Here is a 26,972-nt window from a genome sequence, read left to right on the forward strand (position 1 = left end):
TTATAGAACATTTCAAAATTCCTTGAAAGTGGGAAATGCTGATGTGACAATCTGAAAACTAATTCTTATGTATCAACTCTCTGATGTGTTCAGGTGAGTTGACCCCTATGTTGATAAGTTACAGATTGTGAAAGGTCTACCATAAAATCAATGCAGCTATTCCTCATCCACTTACAAATACATGGGAGGCACCTTATTGTGGAGCCCCGTGAAAACCAAAAATTACAAGGTACGTCATGAGAGAGAGAAATGGTTCATGAATTCTGTATGGTCCATGAAAGAGCAATTTTTTCTCATCCACCTTTAAGTACATCCTAAGCACGATATGAAAACCCTCGTTCAAAAGATATTTCAAAAGAGAATCATCCCTAACATCGACAGACAAAATTGGTCCTTGAAGGATCAATTCTTTTCATGAACCAATTATGTTATTAAAAAGTATACACAATACATATGTTGGTATGTCCATATGAACATCCAGATGCATGTAAACAAAAACATACAAGTGCCAACTATTTTCAGACCATTGACGGACAAAAGACAAAAAAATGTGTTTTAACTTTTAAGTAGCTATTTTCAAACCTTTCACACCCTCCACAATAACACACGGGGTACATTTTACAAATTTTGTCATTATATATTTCAAATTTGACATTTCACTTTATCGTTATTCTGCAATGAATACTCACAAATATCGATCTAATTTCCTAGATGTACAATAATATATTATAAGTTTTTTGTAAACCATGCCAGGAAACTTGTTCTTAATTATGTTGTAATTCAAGAAATCGTAATAAACGAGATACTTGTGATAGCATTTCATTATCGATTTAACATCGAAACAGACTTGTTTTCAATTAGCTTGTTCAGCGTTTTCACATTCACTTTTCTTCGGATCATCAAATAGCGTTTGTCAATCATGCCAGCCACGGCATCAGGTTGTTATCTCAAATGATATAAGATATTGTACAAGTTACAGTCGCATAGTTGAAGTTAGACTTCAAAGTGACATGGAACCATCAAAAGTTAATTCAGTTTCTACTTGCTTCATTCAAAACTTCATATTTTCATTCCGCCAAACTTGTCCATATGACATCATACTGCATAATAGAGCTCACATTACACCCAATGTCACTTTAAAGAAAAAGCTGGCATTTCTTCGCACAGCCTCTATCCTTGTAACGACTGAGCAACCACAAACAGGCTCATAGAGAGTCTTTTTAACTTTCCTTGTTTTATCCTTGCATGGTAACATTGAAACAACTACAAACTTCTTTTCTAGAACCTTTTGTCTGAATAGTTCAGTAACAATTACATCTTTACATACTTTTCGATCCAAAACTGTTTACTCTTGCTAAAAAAGACCCTAACCATTATTCACAGAACTGGCGCTGATATCAACAAGTTGTTTCAGCAAATTAACAACAGATTGTTTTATGTCATCTGGAATGGGTAGCTCATTTTTCTCAGCATTCAAACCATATGCACAGAGCAATCTAACAACATCTTCTGATTCTAATCTCTTTACTTCAGACACCTCCACAGATGGAGGATTGTTAGTGTCATCCACGTCAATGGGGATGGAAGCCTAGGCATATTCAAATGCAGAATCAGAATCAATGATAAAAATTTAATGTGACAAGGTACGGCAGTATAACCAATAACTAGGCAAAAAAATATAATTCAAGTAAATTAAAACGTAATGTGATAAAGTGTCAAAAAGAAGTAATTCAAGCAACGACATCACAAATACAGAACAAGTTGAGGCAGAAATGCAGAGAAAACTAGATTACAAAACTAAACTTACATCGTCCTCAGTACTGTAGAAAGAGCGTAACCTTTCTGCAGCAAGGACAGCCAATTTTTCAACACTTGGAACTCTATGAAGTGCAACTTTTTTCAGGTCACTTCCAGACAACCTGCAAAAATGCATTAAGCCTATAACTGTACAGTATAAATAACATCCACTCACAGAACAATTCATCAGAAATGCTGCAGCAAACATGCATCTCATTAGCTGCTATGTGCATCCCCACATCAGGAAAACCAGCCAAAAATACCGAGGGCACTAAATAATAAATATAGTACACAATCTTCTCTCATGTTTAAATGGAATGGTGGCAAGAATAACATGCTGTAACAGAATTGAAACAACATACTAATTAATGGATTAGGCATAAAGGTAGTATGCTGTAACAGATGACTTGAAATGTCACAAATAAGTAGACAAGGTGAAGTATTTGTCCGTAAGCCACTTACAAAGTTTACAGTGTACGATAATTCTTTTAAAAATACATGGTAAATACTAAATAGCACGTAGTATCAACAACCAGACCATAAAATATCATCAATGGCCTACAATTCCGCTCTGCACTTTAACAATGAAATACTTTTAAAGCCAAGGTTTGGACCACAGGAACACAAACATGTCCTCATTTCTGAGATTTACGAGCTAGCCCGTGATATTAATAGATTGTGGTCAGACACTCCCCCACTAGAGTACCCATTGGTGCTAGGATACACAAAATTCAATACCATTGGAGGACATCACTTTCAGGCTCAAGTTGTAGATACTAGATAACTTCCACATATGTCCATTGCTAAGTTCTAACAATCTCAGCTTTTGCTTAGTTGTCAAACATTTATGGAAGTTTATTTCCAGATGTGTACTATCCAGATTTCAGAAGTAAGAATATCTGATGTCTAAGGGCTCCAAAGAACTAAACTGTAAATTGCAAAGTGCTGCTGTATTGAGATGTTGCAGGTGCCATGCCCGAAAGGGAATGCTGGCAACTATATAGAGATTCATCTAGAGTATATGTTCTTTACCACAATCATGTAGTATACTGAAATTGTGGTGAGTAATTCTCAGAGGTGCAAACTGTTCTAAGATATTGTTTTTCTTTTTATGCGACACTAATTATGTGCAACACCTTAACCTTGAACTTTGTATTCGCAAATGTAAATTCACATCAAAAGACCGATTGGGGGTCTTCCATGAGGTGCTTAAGTTCGATCAAACAAGCTGTTATCCCCAGTGGGAGGTGAGCTTGCAAAGCTAACAGTAAACTACATGTCAGTTGAACATGAAAATGTAACTTTTAGAGTTTATATGGTTTCAAAATATAAATAAATACTAATAAAACCAAGCCACAAATACAGGGATAAATAATGGCATACAAATGCCAGAAAATTACCTCCGAGATCAATGAAGAGGGAAGACGCAATGTTATGGAATGTATACATCTGGAATGAAGTACGAGTATTATCATATGTAAAGCATGAGTGATGACTTAACTCCACTAGAATCCGTACTAAATCAAGCTGCTATAAGTATGAAATACATAAACATTTTAAAAAACAAAATTGAGAAACTATAAAATCGGAAAACTTAAAAGTTCCAACATAAAATAACATGATTATTGGTATCATATAAGAATTCACTCCACAGTAATTAAAGTTACTAATCAAAATTTCATATCAATGACTCAAAATATAAACAATTCAAATGAAATTGAAACTTCAAGTCGTCTCTTTGAAGTTCAAAACATTGGATATGGGACAGCTGGCCTTTTTCTTCCAACAATGGTTTTCCATTTTTAATTCAGCTTTAATGACTATCTCCTCAACCCCAGTCTGAGTGAGATTGTCAAACCTTCCCCTCAATCTGTGGGAAGGGAAGACCCTGGAAGAAATCGAAAACTCTTTGGGAAAGTATATGTCTGATCCAAGTCAGGAGGAGAAAGTGTTTTTTCCAACGCCAGAATATGTGGAGAGCGTACCTGTGTGAATGCCTTCCAGACATGACTTTCTTAGATTCTGAAGTACTAGAAGGGACTCAACAATTGAACTGCAATAACACAGCCTTCACGTGCAGACTCTGTATAGAAGCAGGCCATCTGAAGAAACTAGTCCAAAAATGACCATTAATCAGGATGAAGAATAGCTTCCAACTTCTACAAAACAAATTTCATACACATCCAAAAAAGTTGTCCGAAGAAAGAAGAAGAAACATAGGTGGCAAGTGAATCAGCCAAATCGAAAACCAGGTGAGCCCAAACTGCCAGAAGACAAAGAACTTGCTAAAGATACTCAGCTAAAAAATTCTACTGCTGGGAAGCACCTGATAAAGACACTCAGATGCAAAATTCTGAAACTAAGTAGACCTTAGTGAGGATCAAACTCTTGCCAAGTTGGCAAAGTAAGGAGATGCTTGCATCAAGATATTTATTTCAACATCATCGAAGAGGAAGCTCAGGATCAATGATAAAGATGTTCTAGACTTTTGTTCAATCTCATTAATCAAGGATAAAGACTTTCTAGACTTTTGTTTGATCTCATTAATCTTAACGGCCTAAAGGTTTTGTTAATAAAAGAGATCAAAACCAACCGTGAAGCATATACCAAGGATTAGATCAACTCAGTTTTTAAACTCAGACTTAGACTCAAACTTGGATTGACTTGCACCGATCTGATTTTAGTCATTCAGTTTATTAAAAAATACATAACATATTTAAATTCTAGTGAAAATTTAATATTTTAAAGATTCCAAACCATGATTCCAAAAAATTATTGAAACTTTGAAAGAAAGTATTATGAATGAGTAAAATGTTAGGTAAAACGTGATTCAGTGAAAGAGTTGGTTTTGGGCACATGGTTTTGTACACGTGGATTGCATGTAATAAAGCCTTTAAAAGGTTTGGTAATACTTCATTGTAATGTGCCAGGGATGTGAGGTGAAGGCCCACTTGGCCAGCTTGGTCAGGTTTGGCCAAGGGACATTAATAGAATATTTTGTTAGTTGGTTTTTCCCCGGATTTGGGTTTTCTAGAATAAACATTGGGTTTATGTCTGCTTTTTTGTTGCTGGTAAATTTGTCTCAGTTAATTTCTCTTGGTAATTTTAACATGGTATGAGAACAGAATGGTTTATGCAGGGAGCAAGGAAAAGTTTGTTAGGCATGAGGATAGCCATCAGCAACTGTTGCAGTGCTGGGAAATTTCATAAAGAGGAGATGCACCTAAAAAAAAATACATCAAGGATCTTTGATTCCTAAAGCTATGATGAGAACAATTGTGTGAATTTGTAATAGTGATGGGATGAGAGTAGAATAGTTTAAAGCAGGGAGTGAGGAAAATTTTGTTAGGCGTGAGGATAGGCATCAGCAACTGTTGCAATGCCGGGAAATCTCATAAAGAGGAGATGCACCTACACAACAAGTGCATCAAAGATCTCTATTTCCTAAAGCTATGATGAGAACAATTGTGTGAATTTGTAGTAGCAATGGCCGATAAACGATTTTTTAGGAGGCTGCAAAGTAGAGGTTTTTCCCTCCCTAGTGGATGATGCCATGATCATTGGCTAAGTAGGTGGCACCAAAGGAAGCATATGACCAGGTAATTTATGCCAAGGATGCACACAAAGTGTTTGACAAAATGCTTCAATGAGATGATTTATCGTGGATTCACAGAATGTGGTTGCACACAGATGAGGAGACCTAGTATGACATTGCATGTAAATGGGCATATGTCTATAAGACCTAATACGACATTTGTAATGTTATGCTCTTAACCTGCAAGATGATACAAGAATACCAAATATGCGCAGAGATATACCCAGAACATAGAACAGTGAGAAATAACAGCAGGTATTTTATTATTCAGAAAGTAATGTTCACTTGCCTCTTCGAGGCGGCAACCTCCAATAGAGCAGAGCTCGATTACAAAATAAGACCTATGCTCCTCGCAGGGAGTCTCTATCCTTTATATATGACTCATACATGTAATACCATGGAGCAATACCATGGTTCTTATTAATACCATCTATCTAATACCATGGCCCATTTGCAACTAACTGTGGTCCCGTCATTAAATGCGGGTTAACCACTTACAATTATTAATATGGGCTTTATTGACTCTTTACTTAACTATAACTATGACTCGATCCTATTACATAAATAAGGGGGTTAGGGTGGGACCCTAACATGCCCTCCCCCTTAAGAATAGCCTTGTCCTCAAGGCTGAAGCTGCGGAAACTGCTGAAGAATAGTGGCTGGTTCCCAGGTTGCATCTTCCAGAGAGGTGTCTTTCCACTTGACAAGGACTTCCTTGATCATGCGGCCATGCAGGTGTCATTCTCGTGTGTCGAGGACCTATTCAGGTTGGAGCCAGATTGACCCTTCGTCATCCAATTCAGGTAGACTGGTTTGAATTCTGCAATTGTTCCCAATCACTTTCTTGAGGCATGAGACATGGAAAACTGGATGGATTTTTGCAGTGGGTGGCAAAGCTAGCTTGTAGGCCACTTCTCCAATGTGCTGAAGTACTCGATATGGTCCGTAGAATTTTGGAGATAGTTTCTGACAACCCTTGTCTTTGAGTGATGTTTGCTTATATGGTTGCAGCCTCAAAAATACCTGATCCCCTTCTTGAAATTGGCGTTCTGAGCGATGCTGATCTACCTGTTGCTTCATGCGGTTTTGAGCTTGATGAAGATTCTCTCTAAGATGGGCGAGCATGGTTGTGCAGTTCTGTAGGAGTTGATCCACTGCTTGTACCTTTGAGCACCCCTTGATATAAGAAGTAGGGGAAGGAGGGAGTTGACCATAAACTGCTTCATAGGGAGTCACTTTGGTGGTGGCATGATAGTTGGTGTTATACCACCATTCAGCTAGAGGTAACCACTGTACCCAAAGATGTTGCTTTTCTGAAGTGAAACACCTAAGGTAGGTTTCCAGACATTTGTTGACTGCTTCAGTTTGACCATCCGTTTGTGGATGATAGGAAGTACTGAGTTTTAGTTGGGTACCTTGTAGCTTGAAGAGTTCCTGCCAAAAATTATTGGTGAAGATCGGGTCACGATCAGACACAATAGAAGTGGGCATGCCATGCAATTTGAAGATCTGATCCATGAAAGATTGAGCGACCAAAGTCGGTGTAAAAGGGTGGGGTAGGGCGCAAAAATGAGCATACTTAGAAAGTCGGTCCACGACCACCATGATGACTAACTTGTTCCCTGACTTTGGAAGACTTGTAATGAAATCCATAGAAACCTCCATCCATATTGATGCCGGGATGGGCAATGGTTGTAATGTGCCTGGTGCTTTGACTGTCTCCCCTTTGTGGCGCTGACAGACATCGCATTCCACTACAAAAGTAAGAATGTCCTTTTTCATGCCTATCCAAAAAAATGATCTTCTAGTGCGAGCATACGTCTTCTGAAAGCCTGAATGTCCTGCAGTGGGGGATGAGTGCAACTCTGCCAAAATGCGGCTTTTGAGGGTGGATGTTGGTGATATTACGACTCTGTCCTTGTAGCGAAGAATCTCATCTTGCCACGAGTAGCCCTTGGTGGAATTTCGATCCACCTGCAATTGAGTAATGAGTTGGGAGAGCCAAGGATGTGAAAACCATTCCCTACGAGCCTCTTCAATCCATTCTGGAATGGGAAGGGAAATTGCAAGCAAGGTACTTTCCTCCTCAAATTGGCGAGATAATGCATCTGCTACAATATTTTCGTGCCCTTTCTTGTAAATGATCTCATAATCATATCCCAGCATTTTGGCAAGCCATTTATTTTGTTGTGGTGAGCATAGGTGTTGCTCCAAAAAATATTTAAGACTATGATGGTCTGTGCGGATTTGGAAACGTCGCCCCAATAAGTAAGGTCGCCAAGTATCTATTGCATGTAAGATGGCCATCATTTCCTTCTCATAGGTAGATTGTCCCAGATTCTTCCCACTTAGTTGTTGGCTTGTGAAGGCCAAGGGTCAACCTTCCTGCATTAAGACCGCCCCAATACCCGTACCCGAAGCATCACATTCAATGACAAAAGATTTGGTGAAGTCGAGTAGTGCTAAGACTGGAGTGGAACACATGGCATTTTTTAGAGCTATAAAGGCCTGTTGTGCTTCATCATTCCAGAGGAATGAATTTTTCTTGAGGAGTTGAGTGAGGGGTTTCGCAATGCGACCATAATTGCGGACAAATTTGCGATAGTAGCCCGTGAGACCCAAAAATCCTCTCAGGCTCTTCAAGGTCTTAGGTTGAGGCCAATCCTGCATTGCCTGGATCTTTTTGGGGTCCACCCTGACACCTTTACGCCCCACAATGTGGCCCAAATACTCAACTTCTTCCATGCCAAAAGAACACTTGGACATCTTAACAAATAATTTATGCTTGCGGAGCAGTTGCAAGAGCAGATCTACATGCTGAAGATGTGCGGCCCAAGTGCAACTGTAGATGAGGATGTCATCGAAGAAAACAAGGACAAATTTTCTGAGATATGGTTTGAGGAGGTGGTTCATAAGGCTCTGAAAAGTAGATGGGGCGTTACAAAGACCGAATGGCATGACCAGGAACTCATAATGGCCTTCATGAGTTCTGAATGCAGTCTTTGGAATGTCGACTTCTTTCATGCGAATTTGGTGGTAGCCTGAGCAAAGATCCAGCTTAGTGAAGAATTGAGCCCCATTTAGTTCATCCAGCAAATCATCAACAACCGGGATGGGAAATTTATCTTTGACGGTCAACTTATTAAGGGCCCTGAAGTCTGGACACATACACCATTCCCCATCTTTCTTGAGCACCATGACCACCAGTGATGAATAAGGACTAATGTTGGGACGAATGACTCCTGCTTCCAAAAGTTCCTTGATTATTTTTTCTATTTCATTCTTTTGGGCGAATGGATATCGATATGGGCGCACATTTGGTGGTTGGGCCCCTGGGACCAAAGTGATGCTATGATCATGTTCCCCTCTCGAGGGTGGAAGCTCATGAGGCTTGTCAAAGACTGGCAGATGGTTATTTAAAATCTGTTGCATCTCAGGATGAATCGGAAGCGAATTGGGTTCGATGGCCTGGATGGCATTAAATTGAGCTATAACTCCATGATGGCCCTTTTTTAACAATTTTTCCATCCTATGTGAGTTGATGATAGAGGGAGCTCCCGCCTGGAGTCCGAGGAGGGTATGTGTGGAGTTGTTCTGCTTAAAGCTCATACTCCTGGAAATCCATTGTGATTGGCCCAAGTGTCCAAAGCCACTAAGCACCGAGGACAATGTCGCACCCTCCCATGTGTATGGCAAACATGGGGGTCTTCAACTGATAATCCCCCATTTGAAGTTTGACATTTTCACAGCGAACTTCACATTTCATTATTCCCCCATTTGCAATTTGGACTTGGAAGTTAGAAACGGCTCGTACAAAACAATGCACTGCTTCCGCGACTCTTTGATGGATAAAATTATGTGTGCTTCCACTATCAATCAAGACTACTACTGGGCGGTGCTTAATAAAACCTCTGATTTTGAGAGTTTGAGGTGAAGAAATCCATGCCAAAGCATGCAACGAAATAACTGGTTCGTCAGGGACATTGTCCTTCTGGTTGTCTTCTTCGTCCTCCTCAGGTTCCTCAAGTGGTGGGGCTTCCTCCGATGAGCTGTAATTAGTAGCATCAATTTGAAAAATTTTGAGCTCCTTGCATTTATGACCTAGGGAGTATTTTTCATCACAGTAGTAACATAATCCCTGCTTTCTTCTTTCTGCCATTTCTGCAAATGACACCTTTTGAACCTTAAGTGTTTGAGTAGTGCTATGAGCCTGTGGGGGGCGACCCTTAGCGGTGAAATTTGGAATACTGCAGTAGCCGAAGACCCTGCAAGATGATACAAGAATACCAAATATGCGCAGAGATATACCCAGAACATAGAATAGTGAGAAATAACAGCAGGTATTTTATTATTCAGAAAGTAATGTTCACTTGCCTCTTTGAGGGGCAACCTCCAATAGAGCAGAGCTCGATTACAAAATAAGACCTATGCTCCTCGCAGGGAGTCTCTATCCTTTATATATGACTCATACATGTAATACCATGGAGCAATACCATGGTTCTTATTAATACCATCTATCTAATACCATGGCCCATTTGCAACTAACTGTGGTCCTGTCATTAAATGCGGGTTAACCACTTACAATTATTAATATGGGCTTTATTGACTCTTTACTTAACTATAACTATGACTCGATCCTATTACATAAATAAGGGGGTTAGGGTGAGACCCTAACATGTAACCTGGGAAATTACCAGTAAGTCTGAAGTTCCTAGGTGATAGGGGTCATGCCAAATTACCAAATACTCTCGATACAAACTTTGAGGGGGGTGGGGCCTAGAGGTGAGCAACATTGGTTAACTTGGCTGGTTTGGTCGAATTTGGTCAAGGGAAACCCCAAGTCAAGGTTTGTGGGAGGAATGTTAGGTAAAACTTGAGTCGATGAAAGAGTCAAAGTTTCTTAGTCAAACAGTATTGTTTTTGGTAACATAGTTTGGTTGCCCATGGTTTTGTACCCATGGATTTCATGTAATAAAGCCTTTAACATGCTTGGGAATACTTCATTATAATGTGAATTGGTAAGAGAAATCCCAAGTCAAAGTTTAAAAGGGGATTGTCAGGTGAAACATGACTCGGTGAAAGAATCAAAGTTGTTCAGTCAAACAATGGTGGTTTTGGGCACATAGTTTTGTGCCCATGGATTGCGTGTAATAAAGCCTTTAAAAGGCTTGGGAATACTTCACTGTAATGTGCCAAGGATGTAAGCATGAAGGCTCAATTGACTGGCTTGGTTAGCTTTGGCCAAGGGTCACTGATAGAATATTATGTTAGATGGTTTTTCCCCAGATTAGGGCTTTCTATAATAAAGATTGTGTTGTATGTTCTTTTGTCGTTGGTAAATTTATCTCTTAATTAATTTCTCTCGGTAATGTTAACACAAGAACATTTAAATGACAACCATAAATGGCAAGCAACATTCCACCATTGCTTATATTGGGATCTTCACCATTAGTATCACCCTTTGCCTCTTGTCTAGCCTTTGTCTCTACCTCAATCCTCTAGGGACATTAGTGAACACCACCCAATTTCAATGAAATTGCCTAATCTAAACCTTATAATATGGTAGAAAATGTTTAACATGCCTAACCAATGATTCTGGTTTGAGTGAAGGATCTAAGGCCATGACATAGGAATTCAACAATCTACCACCAACATCAAGGTATATAATCTTGGAAGAATTTGTCATTGATGTCAAAGGGTGATGGACCCAAACTTGTTTTGATAAATTGCTGCACAGGTTAATAATTTTGGGTACAAGGACTCTTCAGATCAATAGCCCTTGTCACATTGTTTCGTTTGATAGGTGGCATGCCTTATAGGTCCTCCGAATTGGAGAGATATTAAATGTTGAAGACTGATGCCCCAAAAAGGTTATGACCCTATCCTTTATTCCTGCCCTAAAAGATGTCCAAAAATAGTAATACAAATCTTCATGAGACTATGTGTCCAAGATCACCTTAAAAAGAGCTAAAGGAAAGACAAAAAATTATTTTTTAAGTGGCCTAAACATCCTACTCCAAATTGGAGCCTAATTAGACATGATCCTTCAAAAGATAAGTATTATTTTTTCAGGTTGGCTTTATTAACTGACGTGTCTTTTCATTGAACAAGTCGGCCCCAATCTAGGATCTTCCAACAATTATATATTGCCTTAGCCGTGGGCAATTTTAGGCAAGCAATTCAGTAATCTAAGGCCAAAAAAGTAGAAGTCTGAGTTAGGTTCCTGAGGCCTCGAGCTTAATTGAAAATCTGAAGAAAGGCAGATCAAAGATACTAAGGACCGGTTTCTGGTTTTTGGTTTTGGGCTAGGGTTCTTGGTGTTAGAAAAATCAGAAAGGCAGAAATATTCTCTTATGTTGATAATTTTACTTGTGTTATTCTTGTATTCTTATTATCTTCTTTATGTTCTTTTATCTTCTTTTCGTCAAGCAATTATCAAATCAAAACATGAAGATCAATGACACCAGATGTAGGCACTTAGCCAAGGCTAAAACCCCTTTCTGGGGGGAAACCAGGTCAAACTCTTCCACTAATCAAATTGAGATAGATCAAGACCTTAGGCCTAACCAAAAGACCTTCCTCCTCCACCAAGTCAACCTTTCCAATATGATTCAACAACCTTTAGTAGTCACTTCTTGTCCAGCAGCTACAGCCCAGCAAAATCTAGAATTTCGACCCCTAGCTACTTCAAAATTTCGGCCCAGCAAGAATCCAGAAGTTTCAACCCCCAACTACTCCAAAATTTCGGCCCAGCAACAATCCAACAACTTCGCACGTGAGATAAGGAGAGAGAAAATTCGACTTCCTTTTGGTTGACAAAACCTTCTGTCTTCTTCACTGGGGCTTTCTTCCTCTTCCTTGAACTTTGTACCCTTTTTCTGCCTCCAGCAATTGCAAATCAAACTTCTTGAGTTGATGCTCCAAATGAGGTCTAATTATTGCCTTTATATAGAGTTTGTGCAAGATTGAATTCCTTTGATGATGTTGACTTGTCCTTCTTGAGGCCAACTTGGTGGAAGAGGCCTAAATGACCTATTTTACATAAAAATAAATTTCTTCTTTGACAAATGAAGCCCAAGAAGGGTCTTTTACATATTGACAAAGACAATGACTCATGACACAAACCCTAGAAGCATACAATAGAGGCTTTGACCTATAAACTATTGACCCAAGCATGAAACCCATGTTTTAATAAGTCAATTTCTTTTATAATAGAATTTATTTTTCTTTCTTTTGACAAATACATTACATCATGACTCAAATACAATTATGAAGATCGACACTAGTTACATTCTTCAACACTCCCTCTTTTTCTGCAAATTGTGTATTAGGTCTTATTGTTTCTTTTTGTTGATAGTTTGTATTTTTCGAACGAAATCCAGTGTGAGCCACTCCTTTCAAAAAAGGGGGTCATAGTGAAAACGTCGAATGAAAGATTGTAATTTTTTTCTTTGGTTAATTTATTTAGATCTATTTTTTAAGGATATCCCTCAATTTCTTTTTAATATTTCACCTTTTGTTCTAAGCAAATCATTTTCAATAGGATCCAATTATTTTCCTATTACCAGATTTAACATTTTCTTAGAAGAAGTGTGTTTCTCGATGATTTGAGAATCATTACTCCTATTTCCTCTGTAAGTAGAAGAAGATTGTCGCATTATTCTCTCAACAAATCATACAAGGAGATGGGATCAATGCAACATATGATTGCATAAGGGTCAACTTAGCATCCTCAATTAGATACACAACTATTTCCCCATCTTTTAAATTTTTACTTCGATTAAAAGGATTTTTTTGTTAAAGATTTCAATTATTTTGTTTCACTTAGTTTGCTTTTCTAGCATTTAATATCCCTCTGTCCCCAATTTCTTCCCTTCCAGTGCTTCCTTCTGGTCCCCCTTCCAAAGAACTTCATCAAGCTTAACTTCAACGGTGCCTCGAAAGGAAATCCAAGCCAAGCTGATTATGGTAGAGTCTTTCGTAACACTAATGGGAAGATTCTACATGTTTATGTAAGTGCCATAGGCCTCAACACTAATAATGTTGTTGAAATATGGGCACTAGAGCAAGGTCTCTCAATTGCTATCCACAAACAATTTCACAAGCTCATTATTGAAGGAGATTCCAAGACCATTATCAATATCTTCTACAAAATCCAATGTGGATCAGATCCTTCCAAAGTCTCTAAGAGTTGGAGGTTGGAAGCTCGAATAGGTAATACCACAAAACTCTTGGAAAAAATCACAACTCCCCTCCTCTCATGTCTATAGAGAAGGCAACAAACTAGCTGACAAGCTAGCCAATTTTGGTCTCAGCATAACAACTCATCCCCTTGACTTGGATTGTAGTGAGGGCATTCCAAAATCGATTCGAACTCACTATCAAGATATGGATATGAAGGACCTTATCCCCAAGGAAAGGTGCCCAAGAGTGGGTGTTCCCTGCCCCCTCCCATTGCCTTGACATGATGCCAGCTCACACAAAAGGGGGTTGTGGCTCCCACTATACTTGGTGCATTACATCCACTCTTGTCACCTTATCAATCATGGCACAGAGCCAACACAAGGTTAAATGTCATTTGAATATTTCAGATAGCATAGGGAGGTACAAGAGGACTCGACAGGAGAATTCTATAAGATTGGCAAAGCTGGAGGGAAAAATTGATAAGTACAGACTACGAAGTCTGGCACAGCCAACCTGTTTGTATAAGTTTCTATTTACAAGATGCTCTACTTAGACGAGGTCTTAGCAACCTCAAGACTTTGAACTTATGTTACTAGTTTGGTTTCCTTTCGAGCAGAGTAGTAGCCGAAAAAAAATTATCTATGTAATCCTCATTTGACGTAATGCAAAGTGCCTAACTAAAAAAATAGCATTTAATAATTTTTTTAATCTCTTTGTTAAAATATTCAATATTTTTTCCCAGATTGGGTGATAAATCAAGAAATTTAATGGGCAAGGATGGAGCCACAGCCATCACCCCACTCAAGCAGTGGGGGAGGCATGGCCATCTCACCCTTCATTTGTCCGATCAGCTCAACCACAATCAATAAAAATAATCATGAGGCATTATGGTTCTTGGTGGTCACTCCATCGAACTCCCTCAACAACTACTTGTTTAGGACTATGGTTGGGCTCTATCTCATTTCAGTGTTCATGCCAGCAGGTTGCAGATTGCAAGTCTCTCCCTAGGTTCTCATTCTCACTAGAGTGTGTTTCTATCTCTATTTTGTTGTTTATTTTCCTTAGCGAGGACAAGTCAAATCCTCCTGACCTAGCCTCCTCCATTGGTATTTCCATTTGGTTTTTACTAGACCGCCCTGACAGTAGTGTAAAATATCATAACAAAACAACGACCAACAATGACACAAATTTACTTAGGTCAACGGTGCTCTCTCCTCGTTAATCAAAAAACAAAGGCTTGTGGGCTTGGATGTGTTGTCTTGTGCCTGGTCCTCACTTCCCAAGATGGCATTTCTCAAGGTGACAGCCATTATCAGGGATATCAACCTTCAGTTGTGAACTTTGAATGTTATATTCTCCATAGTCGATGGTTTTTTATGTTAACAAATAAGTTTGGGTTAGTGGTTGTTTCCAGTGTCTAGCTAGTCGATACTTTGGCCCTTGGCTCTCTCCTTAATGCAAATTTCTCTTGGCCTCCCTGCTTTTATTTTTGAGATGTTCTGAGGCCTTCTGATAGCCCTGTTATTCCCTGTTTTAGCCTCACCACTCCACCTACTTTAAGTTTGTTGTTGCTTCCTTTCAATCCTCTCCTTGATCTAACTCTTTTCCATTACTCTATGGAGCTGCCCCTTGATTATTGCTCCTTCCCTATGCTCTCTGGCAACCCCTCATCCTTTCACTTGCTCCCCTGCGCTTTTCTCCATTCCACACTAAAGGGCTCCGAGTCACAAAGGCTCCTTAAACAGGTTGGAAGGGAGCGCTCGCTTTAGGCCCACAACACTGCTAAACAATATCAATCCCAAACTCCTGACTTATTCAACAAGAAATTGATAAAGCTAGTGCTAAGGTCCATGCAGATAAGGACGAATACACCAATGCAACAATTCTAGCTTCAGTTGCTATTTGAGTGTGTGAGCGGGGTCACACCCGAGGGTGCCAGAATCAATATCTATGTATAATTAGATTATACCAGCATATCAAATCCTTGCTTAAAAAGGTCCTCTTGTAACACAATGAGGCCAAGAAAGAGATTATGATGCAGTTGGATGAATTACAGCTCGAGCACGCGACTTGGGCCTTGAGCATAGAGACATGGCTCTCAAATTGGCTAGCATCGAGGCCCTCCTGAACAAGGGCAAAGAACCAGCGTCATCAGGGACCCCTACAAAACCAATAGATGTCTCCACCTCCTCTTGAGTCACCCTCATGGCTCACAGTTTTGCAACTCAAGCTTGGTACCTTTAAGTTATAAGTTTATGTTAGATGGTTTTCTATTATTGTTTATGCTCAATTAGCTATTGTATAGAATTATCTAGATATCATCATACCAATGCTCTCCTTTTGTTAATTTTTGGACAAAAACTCATTTTTTCTATCGCTAGTCTGATTTCTAGCCAATAATTCATCAAATCCCAAAATTTTGTCATTGTTGAGGATGGTAGTGTTAAACACATCCCATTCTCTTGTAAGGCTTCCAAGTGCAATAAGAGTGAGCTCCCTATCACCAACAACTTCTCCAACAGATAGGAGATCATTCTTGATTTCGGTAATCCTCATGAAGTAGGATTGAACGGATTCTCCTCTATCCATCTTGATGCTTTTCAACTTGTTCTTGAGAAAGAGAACTTGATTTGCATTATTTACTTTGAACAACCCAACCAGCTTGTCATACATCTTCTTAGATGTTTCCAAATCAGAAATATAGGACGCCAAAAAAATAGATAGACATGTAATGCTATTTTCAAGATAGAAATTTCTCAATATATATATATATATATATATATTAAAAAAAAATTAGTTCTGTTTTTAAAATTTAATGGAATAAAATAATAAAAGTTTAAAAAAAATTAATATTAATTAAGTAAAAAAACAATAAATTAAAAGAGAAACAGAGAGAATCATTTAAAAAAAATGATCCAAGCTTTTAATTCAAAATTTTCTCTAGTTAAATTTTGGCCAAAATTAAAATTAAAATAAAAAAATGTGAAAACCCTAGCTTTCATGTCTCAACAACGCCATCAATCAAACCAGATCTGCGCAACACCTTTTTTCAGATCTGCGCAACATCTTTTTTTCTCGCTCCCTCGGATCTCTTTTAAATCCTCTGCTCACACTAGTCCATGCCTCAACACAATAGTTATTGGAAGTATTAAGCTTGTTTGGCAGAATGATCAATGCCAGTTTTCCATCTAATTCATCACTTTATCACTTGTTCACCTGTGTCGTTCTCCTCGAATAAAATGAGCTACAAACAAAATACAATTATAGATAAGACTGGATATATGCTCAACTGTGATTTGTAATGAGTTTTATGGTGAGTAGGTTTTTAGGAGTAACTAGTGCATTTTCTCCCCATGAGTCTCATTCCGTGCGAGTTCAATAGACTGTGCGCGTTCAGATCTAATTCCATCCACCAAAAGCCAACAGGAATCCGACCTCTATTCAAGACGCGATTTTGGGAGAATAGAGGTTAGGTTTTCACTCTAAGTCATCAACCAGAATGAATAGCTCGTGGCCATGAAACTCTTTTCTTGACTCTGCACAAGTAAGCATTATTTCAAACTAGCACATATTCAATCCATAAGCCTAGCGTCACTCTCTAAAGATCATTAATGCTTACTGGAAATTCAATTGGTTTGATGTCTGAATTGCAAGTGATATATCTCTTCATAGTTTGAAATATTTTGGAATATACTTGATAGACATTAGATGGTCTCTTTAATCACTGCATTGATGGCACTAAAACAAAAGAAATTATAGTGAATTCAACAAATATTTCTGATACATGCCTCCACATACCATATGTTTATGCCTAAAAATACACATGAAGTCTGCTTTTAGAATTATGAACAGCACTTTACCTCATTCATAGTATATGATGATCTACAACAAATTCTAGCATTACTATTATTACCTTAACCTAATCACAGAGGCATAAATGTTGCATTTCTATTGATTATCATTGTTGGTAGCACTTTTATGATCGACTATTGACATTAGTTTGCTTTGGATTACATATTTGAATGTTTTTAACATTATTGTTTCACATTTAACGGACAACATGGTTCAAACTTCAAACACTTTGACATTAAGTTGTGTTTCAATCTGGAATTGTAACAAACCCTTGCCATGCATAGACACATGACAATGTTAATTCTAAACTTGACAAGAAACTTGGTCTAATGTGGTTATTTTCTTATCATTGGTATGTATAGTTAGCACTTAGTTTCACTACGTTTCGTGACCTTTCAAGGATTAGTGATTATGAAACATTTCACATTCTAAAGGAATGTTCTCTCATATAATCATGTTTAAATGCATTGGTATTTGTGAAACAAATGTTTAATTGACATTCCTTTAAAAGTGAAACATTTAAGCATGTATCTTTCTAAATGGTTTATAGCTTCACCCTAATCTGGGTTTAATTTAAAAAAATAAAAAATAAAAATCAAGCAATTCTTCTAAATGCTCACATTGAGAGAAGGTATCATTTCAGGAACATAAATTAATCATTTCATAAACAGATTGTGATGCTACAAAACTTGAAATTCCTCATTAGCTACAAAACAAATTGTGAAGCAATGGTATAATTATTTCTTGCATATTACCCATTACATTGTAGGATTATGATTGAACAAACTAATGTTGCACGACTCGTACTCATATAAGACTCGTCACAGAATTGACTCATCGACTCGTATAAGACTCGGGAACGACCCTTATAAGACTCGTCAAAATCCAAAAAAAACGTTAAAATATGGTAAATTTAAACACAAAAAAAAAGAAACTAATGACAATTCCAATCCTTATAAGTTATAAAAACCACAATATATGCAATAATTCATAACATCATCTCATATCTATAAAAGTACAACATAACATATTCGATTTTTGTAAGCAAAACATTTAGATACTGAATAAGAAAAGGACTCATGATTCCATAATTAAAATCAAAAATGTCAGCAAGTTCAAAATTCAAATACATATGTCATAAATGATAAATGATTGTCTCATAAGTTCATAACAATCTTGAGTCTCATCACTCATGGACGACTACGCCTACAATAAGCCCTCGTGGAGCTAGTGCTAACATCGGAAGGCTGAAGCAACTGTGAGGCAGGTGTATTTGGAGTCTCCATTTGAGATGGCAAACTAGAGAGATCCTCAGTCTCTTCATCAAGCCAACTCAAATTAGGGGACTCCTCCTCCACAACCCAATCAGACTCTAAATCAATAGTATCCAATAAAATTGGATCTGTATCCTTTGGTTGCACTTGTTTTGTGAGCATTCGAAGGTTGTAGTAGATGAAAACCAACTTCTCCAACCTCTCATGCTCCAACTTGTTTCTCTTTTTGCTGTGGATGTGCTCAAACACTGACCAATTGCGCTCACAAGAAGAAGCACTGCAGGTTGACTCAGAACTCTGATGACGAATTCTTGTAATTATGGTGCCTCAGTGCCACAATCTATCCACCAATGAGTTGTAAAAAAATAACAACAAAGATTATCAATTTACAATGCCAAACATATAAAAAAGAACTAGCAAAATTACAAGCTAAGTTCTAACCATTTGCACTTACAAGGCATTTTCTTGTCCTTGAGACGTTGGCTTGAGTTGAATCCAAACATGTCAGATGCTTCCTTGTACATATCTCGTTGTATGTTGATTTTACCCTGAATATCTTGATTCAAAAACATCTTCTCAATGCATATCATGACACCTCTCATCACCTTGAGATCTCTTTGAATGCTAGACCCCTCATTATAAAATAAACTTAGATTGAGATATGCTCTTGTTGCATGCAATGGTGAATGTAGTTGCCTATCCCACCTGGAATCAATAATTTGCCATACAGGGAGATATTTAGATTCATTTCCCTTATATAAAGTCTTGATGGCCTCTTTGGCCCTGTCCATGCCCTCATAAATATATCCCATTGCAGGTTTCTCTCCATCCATCAATCTCAAGATTTTCACAAGGAGCTCAGTGAAGCTGACAATGTCAGTGACTTTGTCCCACAAACTATTACCAAAGACAGATGCTTTCACAGACAATGCTTCTGGTTTTGTGCTATCTTTCCAAAATACCCATTGTTGACTACAAAACATTCTTCTCAAAGCTTGGTACTCATACAAAAGGCTTTGGAGGGAAAGAAAATTTGTGGCAAACCATGTGACAGCTGGGTGACTAAGCTCACCCTGTGTGAATTCCCTCATAAGGTTCAACACCCAAGCATGATTATAAATATACTTGGTAATTTGCTTGCATTCTTACACAACATCTTGCACCCACTCCAACTTCCCAATGTCCTCTAGCATCAAGTTTATGCAATGGACAGTGCATGGAGTCCAAAAAATGGTGGGATATTTGGCACAAAGCAACCTTCTAGCTGCCACATAGTTTGTTGCATTGTCCGCAATTACTTGGACAACATTTGTAACCCCAACTTCCTCCACGACATCAGCCAACAATGTAAAAATCAAATGTACATATTTTACATTTGCAGATGCATCAATGGATTTTTGGAACATCATTCCTTTAAGGCAAGCTACAACAAAATTTATTATTGTTCTACCCCTCTGATCTGTCCACCCATTAGACATAATTGTACAACCTGTAAATTTCCATGAGCTTGTAATGCTTTCCAATTGTTCCTTGACACACTCAAGCTCCTCATCTAGCTCTTTCCCCCTAATAAGTGAATTATAAGATGGTGCTTTGTATCCAGGGCTAGCACTTGCAATGGCATCCACCATGTGCTAATAAAAATAAGACTTTGCATAGTTGAATGAAACATTGTTATGGTATCAAAACCTCCTCACTGCCATATATGCCTCCTTCCTCTTCTTTTCATTAAAACTATCCAAGGTTGGTTGGGATCCTGAAGTTGTACAAGGACTGAAGAAAGAAGAGGTTATACTCCTATTTGCAACAGCACTTGAAGAGGAGTTACATACCTGGACTTTGAATTTGTGTTTCACTCTGAGATGAAGATCTACCTATCCCAACAATCTCATCCTTCCTTTCTGCCCTCTTAGAACTTTCTTCTTTAATGGATTCCAAAGCAATTTCCATTTCAATAGTGACTTCATCGGGGCAATTTTGACAACATCCCACGCCATTCCCAAGAATTCTGGCTAGGTGGTATTTTAGCCTATTTATGCCCACATGTATTGTGGCATTGCAATAATTGCACTTGACATGGTGGTCATTACCGGCAATGATTCGTTGACCATGTGCCCATGCCGGATCACAATACTTTTTAGAACCCTTTGGTGGCATGGTGACAGAATCTGGAAGAAAAAAATAGATTTTTATTTTTTTTGAGTTTTTCAAATTTTTTTTGGTTTTGAATTTATTTATTTTTATTTGCAAAAATTTTTGGCCCTGTGGTTGAGTTTCTTAGCTACACAGGGCTATTGTGTGGCTGAGAAACTCAGCCACATGGCCTGCGCGCTGAGGAGGACTGCCTCCTCAGCCCGCAGGCCCTGTCACTGAGTTTCTCAGCCACACAGCAACCCTGTCACAGGGCCAAACATACAAAAAAAAAATCAAAAAAAAAAAAACTAAATTGAATACAAAAAAATTACATGGAAAACATTCAAACAAGGTTCATGAAGCCTACCTAAAGCTGGGTCTGATCTGATGAAGCCTCCTTTAGCCTCCTCCAAGAGCTCCTTCACTGTGCAATGGAGTCACTCAACACTCATAGAAATTAGCCAAACACTCAAATGACAAGTGAATGACAAATGGAAGGGAGAGAGGTGCTTATAAAGCATTTTCTTCCCTCCAATTTCCCTTTCCCTCCACCTCATTTACAAAAAAGAAAAAAATCAAAAAATGTGCCTTTTGAGGCTCGACAAGTTCTATATGGGTCCGATACAGGTTCTATAGCATACCCACAGCTCTTATATGGGTAGCCGATTATAATAAAATACCCGTCGAGTCTAGGTCTTAAGCGCGGGTTCTATGTGAGTGACATGGCTCGGTATAGAACCCGCCAAGAGGTTCTATACGGGTGGTGCTTCACTGGAACAAACACCATAATGCATAACATGGTCAACAAAAATGGTGCACAATTTTAAATGGTGGCCCTTAACCTAACACTGTTTGATTTATGGTGATGCATAGATGAGATATTGCAATTGAATAAAGCTAGTGACTATTGATGTTGTACTTGATATTCATCTTTATTTAGGGCAGAAATTTCTCTATTGAACAAACATCAAATTCATGCAACCATACCACTTGACATTAAAGCACATTCATGGGCAAGAAATCTCTTAGAGATTTAGACTAGAGACATGTTCTAACATCTATTAATAACAGCAGGATCTATCGTTAAGCATATAAAACTACTACTTCGGAATCATACACATAGGGAAACCCCTAAACTTCAAGAGACTACTCATTGAGCTTACAACTCACCTTGTTCGAGGTCCAGATTACCCTCATTGGCACCCATTTGAGTACTATTGCATTAGACAAACTGAACATGAACATTACTTCCACGTACCTTTAGTATATTGAAAGCTGCCTTAGGTTTCCTAGAACCAGCCATTCATTTGTTTGACTATTATAGTACACCGAAAACAACGTTCAAGAAGATTACCCTCTCGTACTAGCCTCATTTTGGTACATCTGAAAGCTATAGCACCAGGCATGTCGTTCTACAAGCCATTTCTTGCTTAAAAATCCTTAACTTTAATTTGTGTTATTTGATTAGCATTTACACTTTGTTTGTGGGATTGAATCAAAAGTTCATGAATGCATTTTTAATTTTGTTGCAAGTGCATTGATTACATTGTACGGTTGAGACGCTCTAGCCACTTCACTGATAAGTATTCAAATAATTAATATTGTATCAAATCCTTTCAAACAAGTCAACATTTAATTCAAGTCATATTTTCACTCATACTACACAATAAGCTTGGGATTAAAAGTAGGAGATCCTCCACTGGGACAGGAAATCATATCTAAACCTAAAAGTGAAGGGCAGTAGGTGGCTGGCTTAATAGTTTTCTTAAGTTCTCCCTTTGGTGAAATTGGAACTTTGTTCTCAGAAGAATCCAGGCAATAACAATATGGATTAGCTAAGTAATTCAACCTAATAGCTTCTAATAGCTTTATGAAAAGACCAAGTTCAAAAAAAATAACCAGTACATTTGTTTCAAAAGGATACACGCCAAAATAAATGGTGAAAACACTGACTACGAGAACCCAGACAATAGTAGACATCCAAGAAACTAATATTTTACGCAGTTATTCAGACTTTGTATTGAATAATTAAAAACTATTGCCATCTCCAAAGTTTTACGTTATCATAACGATTCTAATGAATTTCAACAATAGGCATTAAGAAAAACCGAGTACCTTGAACTGATGGATAGGTTATCAGAAACAGAAAAGCCTACAAACAAGCCAAGCAGTTTTAAAGGTATGTGATTGAAAGCCGTACTTACTTTGAAATTTCTACATGGTCCTCAGCAAAACTGAAAGCTGCAAACTTGATAAAAGCATAGATTCCCTCTGTGCTAAGACCTCGAAGTTCTATCGGCCACTGAAAATGAAATGCCTTGCTCAGGTAACCTCTTTCGTTCAAATGCTCTAGAAATTGAACCCACTCTGGCCATGGATGCTGCAAAATATCCAAGCCACCCTTGGCTTTCTCCGTCTTCGGCGTTGTCTTTTGTTGCTGCTCAGATTTCATATTTTTCTTCTCTGTCTTTTCTGAGGAAATAGAAGTCACAGATTTCACACTTTTCTTTTCGTTTTTTTCAGAGGGAATAGAAGTCACAGATATCACATTTTTCTTCTCCTTTTTCTCAGAGGGAATAGAAGTGACAGATTTCACATTTTTCTTCGCATTTTTTCCAGAGGGAATAGAAATGACGGATTTTACACTTCTCGTCACATTTTGATTAAAGAAAATAGAAGTGAGACTAGGCACTTTCTTAGTTAGGGCGTCTTTGAAATGCTCGTCTTCCTTCATTTCCTTCGCATCAAGCTCTGAAAAATCATCATCCCGGAAGCCTTGAGGAATGGCTGAGAAAGACATGAATACCGTCTGTAGGTGCAAAGGAACAAGTGATCTGGAGAAGACGCCATTGCCGCAGAAACCCCGTGGACTTTTTGACGAAACACCTGGAGATTTCTGCACGTTATCAGAAGAAAACGTCCCCATTTTCCGCTGGCATTTGTAGGTATTCGGGCGTCGAAGAAGTGACAGAAATTGCTGAGCTCCTCTTGCAGCCGATCTAATTTCAGCGTACATTTTGACTGAAATTTGACAAAAATCCAAATGTAATCGGTATTTTTAAAGTTTTTGGAACCATAGAAGCGTAGGGATTAAGCTGAAGCATCAGACAGATCATACCTGACATTTAAGATATGCCTCTGGGAAAGTAGACATTGACATTTAAGATATGCCTCTGGGAAAGTAGACATTGACATTTAAGATATGCCACTGGGAAAGTAGACATTGAAGTCGATAGTGAGGATTTAGAGTGGGCTATCAGCAACGAGGATATAGGGAGTAAGGGAGCATGTGAACAGCGAGGGTTTCGGACTTAGCGTGTGTCGCGTAAGAGTGTTTCACGGGAGCACAGGGTTTTAGATCTTGAGTTTTAGGCTTTATCGACACTCTCTTCACGTATGGGATTGGTGACCATTTTCACTTTAAAAAGGGTGAATTAATAGTTCAGATTTTTTTCGTTAAATGTGAATTAAAAGTTTATATTTTCTTTTCATTGTGTTGTCATGGATTCATTTATATTTTTCTTTGCATTGTATTAAATGTGAATTAAAAGTCTATATTTTTCTTTGCATGGTGTTATCTTCATTGATATAGAAATATAATAGGTTTGAAAAGTGTTGTTTTTGTTTTCTCGCAAGATTTTAATCTTGCTTTGATGGGTGGAGAGTTAGGTTTGTCTTTTGCCTGTGTAGTTTTGGTTTATAGGTAATTTGTAAGAGTAGGAGTTCTATTTCTCTTGGTATTGTTAATGGGTTATATTAGGGTTTATTAAAATTTGTTGATGCAATTGTGAAGTAAAAATAGCAAGGTTAATAGTTGTGATTGTGATGTAGAGTTTTTGTCTTTATCACTAATTGATTGATCAAGGTAATGTTTTATGTGTATTTTATCTTCGTGTGGGATTCGCATTTCATCTTTGTTCGAGGATGTTTTTCGCATTTGCAATATGTCGTTATTGTTATCTTTGCACACGCACAACGAAAGTCATCTTCACACATCTTTTTTCGCTTCCACACAGCTAGTCGTTTTGTCGTTTATTCGTTATTAAGTCTGCATTTCATCTTTATTCGAAAAAAAATTTCGCACTTGCAATATGTCATTATTGTTGCCCTCGCATACACACACAATGAAAGCCACATTCACACATCTTCCGCTTCCACACAACTAGTAATTGTGTTACCCTTTGTTTATAATTATTATCTATTTTAATTAAAATAAAATGAAATGAAACTATTTATTGCTAAAAGATAACACCTCATTAAAAACAGATAAAATTAAAGTTTTTTATTATTAAAGTAACAATAATTCATAATACAGTGCGGAAGAAACTCATTGTGCGGAGGTGTAGAGCATCTGCACTTCTCCACACAATGAGCCATCATCTGTATTTACCTTACAAAACAAATTCAAACTAATTATAATCATGATAATCAACTAAGAAACTGCCAAATGCAAACAAGAAACTGACAAAGGTGAATCGGTTAAAAGTTTGCAGTATTGTAGAGCTTCTATATTTCTACACTACTATTATACACCATTGAAGATACAAGCTCAACTTCAAAGACTGAAGGCTTTTATTGTTAATATTATAGTATTAAAACACAATCCATATTTGATGCTATTTGGTTGATTCTCTTTGCATGAAGCTTTGTGCACAATGAAAAGTTATAGTCCCTGCTCTACCATTAATTAATTGATTAAGGCAATGTGGGGTCTGCATTTTGTAAATTTTCAAGAATGCTTCATTCTTGCAATCATCTCCACAATCTCTCGTTATTCTCACCTTCACACATCCGCATTCCGCACAACGAAAGTCATCTCCGCACACGCTTCCTCCACACAGCTTTCTTCGCACGCGCTTGCCTCATATAGCTTCTTCCATACATGTTTCCTCCGCACATGCTTCCTTTGCATAGCTTTATCTGCAGGCTTATTTCATTTAACATAGCTCTTGAAAGCTTCGCTTCAATTACATTTAAATTGGCTTTGCAAATTTCATTTACATAGTTGTAAGTGTGGTACGGTCAGAATTATTGCAATGTATTTTGAAATACAGTCTGATTATTAAACAATGGGTTATAGTTGTGAGTTGCATCAAAAGCTATGCACTGGAATAACTAAATTTAATCATAAGATACATTTGCAAAAGAATTTTAATTTTTTTTAACATTTCATTTTAATATATATGTTACTTTAGGGAACGAATTTTCTGTGTCTTAGGTTTAATCATCATGGTAGATTGTTTTTAATCATTGTGGTAGATGTTTTTGGGTAAATAATGCTTATCTTCGTATTTTCGAACATTTCTTTATTTATTCTTTTGTATGGCAGTGGAGATCCATTGTGCATAAAAAGTTTTTTTGTGTGAATTTTCACACTTCGCACTAGAAGCTTTTATTTCTAATATTATTGGTAATATTTTAGTTATAAATATTGCATATGTTTGTATTCTCTTTTTGCTTTATTTTAGTTATAAATAAAATGTTAATTGTGTGGATCTTTGTACTCCGCACTAAAGCATTCTATTGCTAATATTTTAGTATTAAATAATCTTATTCTCGTAACATTGAACATAAGCTTTGTTTGTGCATATGTTTTTGAAACTAGGCAAAGGAAGCTTTGAAGCCTTTAGTATGTGGATTTTCATAATCCGCTCAAAACACTTTGTTTGAATGCAGAGTTTTGTTTAAATGTGAAGACCGAGTGCAAAAAAATTCAAAGCCAATACACAATGCCACACAAACACTTCATAGCCAATATACAATATCAATTTTCATTCATCAAATTTAATATTGTATATATGCTTGCGCACTAAAGACTCCATACACTAATTTTTCCCATGGTAGCAGCTTCTCGTGCATTTTCTTCAAGCAAGAGTTGTCAGCTTTCGATGATGTTTATTTGCATATTGTAGCCCCATAGCAATGTTCTCCATGGTACCATCTCTAGTTTTGCCTAAGGTCGCAGCTTCTCGTGCATTTGCTTCAAGTAGGAGTTTGATGATGTTTATTTTCATATTTCCAATCATTTGATATGCAATGTTGGCTATAGTTTCGTACACATATATTGCACTAATGTTTATTCTCCAATAAATACGATGGTGCGTTGGCCATGGAAAATAGTGGTTGCCAGAGAAGTG

General features: G+C 37.6%; 1 protein-coding gene across 1 annotated transcript; it reads right to left on the bottom strand.

Moving 5' to 3' along the window:
• Positions 1 to 1,046: 1,046 nt before the first annotated feature.
• Positions 1,047 to 24,211, bottom strand: LOC149139116 (uncharacterized). Its single transcript, XM_089447430.1, has 4 exons — positions 23,954 to 24,211; positions 23,040 to 23,856; positions 1,808 to 1,919; positions 1,047 to 1,588 (listed from the first exon to the last, which is right to left on the bottom strand). Exons 1-4 carry the CDS (start codon positions 23,958 to 23,960, stop codon positions 1,367 to 1,369), a joined length of 1,158 nt encoding a protein of 385 aa, XP_089303556.1. The 5' UTR covers positions 23,961 to 24,211; the 3' UTR covers positions 1,047 to 1,366.
• Positions 24,212 to 26,972: the final 2,761 nt, after the last annotated feature.

Source organism: Pinus tabuliformis, chromosome X, assembly GCF_031772625.1.
Source record: "Pinus tabuliformis cultivar Carrire ecotype Pingquan chromosome X, CPIR1, whole genome shotgun sequence".
NCBI classification, from domain to species: domain Eukaryota; kingdom Viridiplantae; phylum Streptophyta; class Pinopsida; order Pinales; family Pinaceae; genus Pinus; species Pinus tabuliformis.

What these genes read in the sequence shown, in the direction of transcription:
- LOC149139116 (XM_089447430.1), bottom strand. An exon ending in GACCATGTAGAAATTTCAAA is followed by an intron (nt 1,920 to 23,039) that starts GTAAGTACGGCT and finishes GCATTTTTGCAG; the next exon opens with GTTGTCTGGAAGTGACCTGA. An exon ending in TCTACAGTACTGAGGACGAT is followed by an intron (nt 1,589 to 1,807) that starts GTAAGTTTAGTT and finishes GAATATGCCTAG; the next exon opens with GCTTCCATCCCCATTGACGT.